The following is a 6,782-nucleotide window of genomic DNA, read 5'->3' on the forward strand; positions in this document are numbered from 1 at the left end:
TCAATCCTGGCCCGTTTGTAAGTAACGGGCTAACCGCTTCTCCTCGACTACGTCAACAACCACGTGCGAGCCCTCACACCTTTTGTGCCGTCCGTTATAAAACTGTCACGAACATTCGAGACCGACTTTGTTGTGAGAACCTTCTCGACTCGCGACCCATACGACGCCGTTTACCAAAACCCGCGGGAAAAAAAAAATTACGAGAAAAGAGTGGAAGAGTCCAGAACCACACTCACGCCTTGGTTTCCTCTTCCCCTATATAAGGGAGCACACACTTTTCTCCTCTCTCAATCAGAATCAGAAATCAAAAGCTCTCTGAAAACCCTATTTCAAGCTCTCCAAATTTTCGCTCTCTAAATCTCCGAGCAAACCTTTTCGCTCTCTAATTCTCCAAGCAAACCTACAATGGCGGATGTTAAGATGGCTGATGCTGAGACGTTTGCATTCCAGGCCGAGATCAACCAGCTTCTGAGCTTGATCATCAATACGTTCTACAGCAACAAAGAGATTTTCCTTCGCGAGCTCATCAGTAATTCATCTGATGTAAGTCTTCAATCTTCAATCTCGTTTCTCTGATGTTAAATTGCAGCGATTTGGTTTGGGAATTTGAAATTTTTTGAATTGAGATTTGGAGGTATTGAGAGACTGATGTTGGTTTTGGTTGTGATGTGTTTAGGCTTTGGACAAGATTAGATTCGAGAGTCTTACGGATAAGAGCAAGCTTGATGCTCAGCCGGAGCTGTTCATCAGGATTGTTCCGGATAAGACCAACAATACTCTCTCCATTATTGATAGCGGGATCGGCATGACCAAAGCAGGTGATTAAAATCATTTTGATTTCTTTCCGTTATGATCGTGTTGAATTGGTTTCTATGACGATGCATGATTAGAGAAGATGTTTATATGTTAATTGTGCTGTTATGATGCAATGTTGTGAAAATATGTGATTGAAATTGACAGAGGGAGTAATCAGAAAAGTGAAATCTGTTGTTGAAATTATCCATTGAATCATTGAATGATTGATCTGGGTAGATGATGATTTGTTGAAGAATTAAAACTAGACTATAATTTCTTCTTTAAGTCACTAAATCTGCAATTTGTTTTCTAGCTCATCGAATATGTTGTTTCTGTTATGCCCTCTGTTTTAATCCCTCTGGTCTTCTTAGCATTTATTTCCAGACCAAAAAGAAAGATTAGACTATAGCATTTTTCTTAATGTGTTGGTGGACAGTCAATCCAACTCAAAAGTAATCGACCGAAATTAAATGATGGTTTGATGATATAATCGACTGATGATTTTATTTATCAGTGTAGTGGGCGAAAGATCTAACTGAAGTATGTGTCATGTGTATGTAGATTTGGTGAACAACTTGGGCACAATTGCAAGGTCTGGAACCAAGGAGTTTATGGAAGCTTTGGCTTCTGGAGTGTCTGATGTGAGCATGATTGGACAGTTTGGTGTTGGTTTCTATTCGGCATATCTTGTTGCGGAGAAGGTCATTGTGACTACAAAGCACAATGACGATGAGCAATACGTTTGGGAGTCTCAGGCTGGTGGTTCATTCACTGTGACAAGGGATGTCAATGGTGAGCAGCTTGGCAGGGGAACAAAGATTACCCTTTTCCTCAAGGAGGACCAGGTAAAGATCTAAGTCCATCAGTTTGTTTCCTTAGAAATGGTTCCTTGTGACGAATGGTTTACTAACTGAATGTTTATTTTGTTATTGAGCAGTTGGAATACTTGGAGGAGAGGAGGATCAAAGACCTTGTGAAGAAGCATTCCGAATTCATCAGCTATCCCATCTATTTGTGGACTGAGAAGACAACCGAAAAGGAGATCAGTGATGATGAAGAGGACGAACCCAAGAAGGAAGAGGAAGGAGATATTGAGGAAGTTGATGAGGACAAGGAGAAAGAAGGGAAGAAGAAGAAGAAGATCAAGGAAGTTTCTCATGAGTGGGAACTCATCAACAAGCAGAAACCAATCTGGCTGCGCAAGCCTGAGGAAATCACCAAGGATGAATATGCCTCATTCTACAAGAGCTTGACCAATGATTGGGAGGAACACCTTGCTGTGAAGCACTTCTCTGTGGAAGGACAGCTTGAATTCAAAGCCATCCTCTTTGTTCCAAAGAGGGCTCCATTCGACCTGTTCGATACCAGGAAGAAGATGAACAACATTAAGCTATATGTGAGGAGGGTGTTTATTATGGACAACTGTGAGGAGCTCATTCCGGAGTATCTTGGATTTGTTAAGGGTGTTGTGGACTCTGACGACTTGCCACTCAACATTTCTCGGGAGATGCTTCAACAGAACAAGATTTTGAAGGTGATCAGGAAGAACCTTGTGAAGAAGTGCATTGAGATGTTCAATGAGATTGCTGAAAACAAAGAGGATTACGCCAAGTTTTATGAGGCATTCTCGAAGAACTTGAAGTTGGGGATTCATGAGGACAGCCAGAATAGAGCCAAGTTGGCTGACCTTCTCCGATACCACTCCACCAAGAGCGGTGACGATCTCACAAGCTTGAAGGACTATGTAACCAGAATGAAGGAGGGCCAGAAGGACATCTACTACATTACTGGTGAGAGCAAGAAGGCAGTGGAAAACTCGCCATTCTTGGAACGCCTCAAGAAGAAGGGATATGAAGTTCTTTTCATGGTGGATGCAATTGACGAATACGCTGTGGGACAATTGAAGGAGTATGATGGGAAGAAGCTTGTGTCTGCTACAAAGGAAGGTCTGAAGCTCGATGATGAATCTGAGGAAGAGAAGAAGAAGAAAGAGGAGAAGAAGAAGTCTTTTGAGAATCTTTGCAAGACAATCAAAGACATCTTGGGAGACAGGGTTGAGAAGGTGGTTGTGTCCGATAGAATTGTCGACTCACCTTGTTGCTTGGTCACTGGTGAATATGGCTGGAGTGCAAACATGGAGAGGATTATGAAGGCTCAGGCACTCAGGGACAACAGCATGGGTGCTTACATGTCCAGCAAGAAGACCATGGAAATCAACCCTGACAATGGCATCATGGAGGAGCTGAGGAAGAGAGCCGAAGCTGACAAAAACGACAAGTCCGTCAAGGACCTTGTGCTGCTGCTGTTTGAGACAGCTCTTTTGACATCTGGATTCAGCCTTGATGAGCCGAACACTTTTGCCTCGAGAATTCACAGGATGCTGAAGCTGGGGCTTAGCATCGAAGAAGATGAGACTGTTGAGGATGCGGACATGCCTGAGTTGGAGGATGCGGCTGAGGAGAGCAAAATGGAGGAGGTGGACTAAGCTGCCTCTGGGTTTGTGGAGTGGTCTGAGCTTGTGGATATTTCCTACAGTTGAGTAGTTGTTTGAGTCTGTTTGTGTCACAGGTTTTGGGGAAGAAGGTCCTTGGTGACCTTCTATTAGTGTCTTATGTTTTTATGTTTCGCAGTACTATGTCATAATATGTGAACTCTGTTACAAATTTGATATAATTTTGGTTCCTCCATATCTAACTAATTTCTCTTAGTTTACAGTTTATTCTTAGACACGCTTTTTCTTCTTTTGTTGATAGTTTTCAAACAAGAAAGAACATTGGAAAATCAAGCTACAAAGCTCTGAGACCTTGGGAGTAAGGTTTCTTTATACAAGCTATTTGTGTAAAGGATGTGCATGTTCATCAATCATCATAATCAAAGCACTTTGCCAATAAAATTATATTCTTAATGAGAACTAGAAACAAAAGACTATGAATTTTTTAATGTCAGCTAACTTGGAGACACAGATTTTGGAGTGCACTCTTTATTTTGTAGATACTGATGCAAGGGAAATGGGGGAATATCACTGTTGTTCAAAGCAGCCTCCTTAATTGCCTTACTGAACTCGATCATGTGCTTCAATGTAAGCTTTGCTGATCTCTGGATTAGGAGTTGCTCCATTGTCGATCACAGCACATCTAGCATCCAAATTTCAAATAAAACATAACCAATTTGCTTCAAGGCAAGGGTTTGGTCATCATTGAAGAGAGATCATTTGCAACTTTAATCAGCCGAGAGAGCGAAATTGAGAGACGACATCTTTCGTCACTAATATAAAGGGCTGCCAAACCAGTCTTTCCGTCCATTACAGGGCTACAGAGAATGCTCCATAGTTTCCGAATGCGCACCACATAAATAGGAGAAGGAATGATTTTCCTTCGAAACAACTTCCATAAGCGAGTAGCATAAATTTGCAATTTTTGGAGCAAGCAAGAAACCCCAAATAGTTTTCATTCGCTGAATTCGTATAGAGATGGACAAAGTAGAGGACTTCTGCACATTTTGTTCAGACCCTAAACTTGCTGTGTTCTCTCTCTCTTTTTCCCTACTTTTGCTTCCGATCGGTCATATGTGCATGAATCAGACATTATAAGGCTTGCAAAACTCATGAATTCATCCGTAAGAAATTAAACAGCAAAAATTCTGTTCTTATAGGACAAAGATTTAAAGCCATTTGTATAAAAGATGTAACCATAAGCCATTTGTATAGAGAAGCAAATCCATTTTCCAAGTCAAAACTTGTGACCATAAGCTACGAGCTAACCATTCTTAAAACAAGATTTCTAGAAAAACTTGTAACTATATATGTACAACACTGATTCAAGATTTCAAGCCTGTGCAGCAACATATCCTCCTCTTCCACTACCAAAGCCAGGCCTTCCAACATTGCCCTGTGTTATTTATAAGAGATAATTATTAGATATGTTGTAAATTATTATGGATATATCATGTAAATTATTGTATATTAGAAGATGCTTTCCTCTTTCCTAGTTTTAGGGGATCCATGTTTTAAGGAGGACTTTAAGGGTCCTTGTTTTATGGAGGATTTTAGGCTATATGTTCCTTGCCTTCTACTATATATGTAATCCATTTTTCATCCATGGATGATAGAGAAAACAGAAAATACTACACTCCCTCTCTGCATCAAAACTCTCTCTCTCTCTCTCAAGTTCTTTGAAGCAAAACTCTCTCCATTTTCTGAAACATTTCCATTTTACAACACGTTATCAGCACGAATAGCTCTAGGATTCGGATTGCAGATTGACAAGAGAAGAGGTGAATAACTCTTGGGTTGCAGAGAAGAGGTAGTTCATCATTCAATCAACATCAGTCTACAAGCTCTACAACCAAGTAGGTTTTTCCAAACAAAAACCAATTTCGCTGTTTCATTTTACCTTCTGATGTCTGTGTTCCAGTATTTATTTAAAATAGTAATTCAACTCCAAAATTCACCAAATTTTGTATGCTGGAGTCCTTATATGTTTAGTACATCTCTGTAAATTTTCATATTTTTCTGGGTAGTTTTGCTTAGTGTTTCAGTTCGTTTTTTGACTGTTGTTCAGTAGGAACTGCAGTCACAGTTTATGACTTTTGTTGAAGCATCTAGCTTAACTTAATCCTCTATGAGAGACACTTATTTCTCTTGCATTATAATTGGCATGATTGAAAAAAAAAGGGAAAGAAAGAGGAAAATCAATAGCTTTTAATTTAGCTATCAATTCATGTATATTGTGACAAATATCTATATATACTTGTTTGGACTTTGTGATAATGATACATCTTTCCTTCATTATTTATTATGATAATGTTTTGTGGTGTTACCTGCTCATATTAAATTTAAATATTTTACCCGCTTAAATTCTTTGCATTAAGAATATATATGTGAGGAATGTAGGTACTTAATGAACCGGAAGTTCACACATAAACATTGAACCAAAAAATTCATACATAAATATTGAACCAGAAGTTCACATGTATCATAAAAGGAACTTGAAGTTTCCTTCACAAATTCACTATACATGTTTAATCCGATTTTTAGTATCATGTTATGGAACCTGAAGTTCTTATTGATTGCTTATGGAAGTTATTACCCATAGCACTGACTATTGTCCTTTAAATCCTTGTAGAGAATGTCAAATCTCAACAAGCTTGACTTTGTCGCTTTGGAAGTTTCCGGAAGGAACTATCTCAAGTGGACCCAAGATGTCAAGCTTCATCTGACTGCAAATAAGATGAGATCAACGATTATTGCTGACAATATCACCCCTGAAGACATGAAGGCAAGGGCTATGATTTTCATCAGGAAACATATGGAAGAAGCACTCAAGGTGGAATATTTAGCTGAAGAGGACCCACGATCTCTTTGGGTCGCTCTAGAAGAGCGATTCAACCATCAAAGAGCCATCTACTTGGCGGAAGCAAGACACGATTGGCAGAACATACGCTTCCAGGATTTCAAGACTGTCAATGAGTATAACTCTGAAATCTGCCGGATTCGGTCACTCCTAAAATTCTGTGGAGAAGAGCTCACAGAAGCTGACCTACTGGAGAAAACTTTCTCCACCTTCCCTCCTTCCTGTATGGTCCTGCAGCAACAATACAGGGAAAGAAACTTTGCTAGATTCTCTGAATTAATCACCATCCTGTTGCTCGCTGAAAAGAGAACAACAACCTACTTTTGAGGAATGATCAAGCAAGGCCCACCGGTACTATAGCAATTCCTTTGCCTGAAGCAAATATTATTGCCCATCACGAAAATAATCGTGAAGGAGGAACCGGGGCCGTGGAAGGGGAAGAAGGTCTGAACGTCCAAGGCATGGACGAAGAAATGGACCCAGAAATGGCCCATATGACCGCGACCACCCAGGCAATGGCCCAAGGGTCGAGGAGGACGTGGACAAGGCCCACGTGGTGGAAACCGAAATGCCCAAGTCCGACAGGCTCAAATTAGAGAGAACCCTGGTCCGGCCCGTCGCCCTCAAAATCAGCAT

General features: G+C 40.4%; 2 protein-coding genes across 2 annotated transcripts; both read left to right on the forward strand.

The window, feature by feature from the left end:
• The first annotated feature begins 283 nt into the window (after positions 1–283).
• LOC133713671 (heat shock protein 83) lies at positions 284–3,489 on the forward strand. The gene is made up of 4 exons (XM_062139703.1): positions 284–543; positions 677–818; positions 1,357–1,640; positions 1,733–3,489. Exons 1-4 carry the CDS (start codon positions 406–408, stop codon positions 3,278–3,280), a joined length of 2,112 nt encoding a protein of 703 aa, XP_061995687.1. The 5' UTR covers positions 284–405; the 3' UTR covers positions 3,281–3,489.
• Positions 3,490–5,921: 2,432 nt separating this feature from the next.
• On the forward strand, positions 5,922–6,473 carry LOC133716989 (uncharacterized). The gene has a single exon (XM_062143612.1). The coding sequence runs from the start codon at positions 5,922–5,924 to the stop codon at positions 6,471–6,473; it is 552 nt and encodes a 183-aa protein (XP_061999596.1).
• Positions 6,474–6,782: the final 309 nt, after the last annotated feature.

Source organism: Rosa rugosa, chromosome 6 (genome assembly GCF_958449725.1).
Source record: "Rosa rugosa chromosome 6, drRosRugo1.1, whole genome shotgun sequence".
NCBI lineage: Eukaryota > Viridiplantae > Streptophyta > Magnoliopsida > Rosales > Rosaceae > Rosa > Rosa rugosa.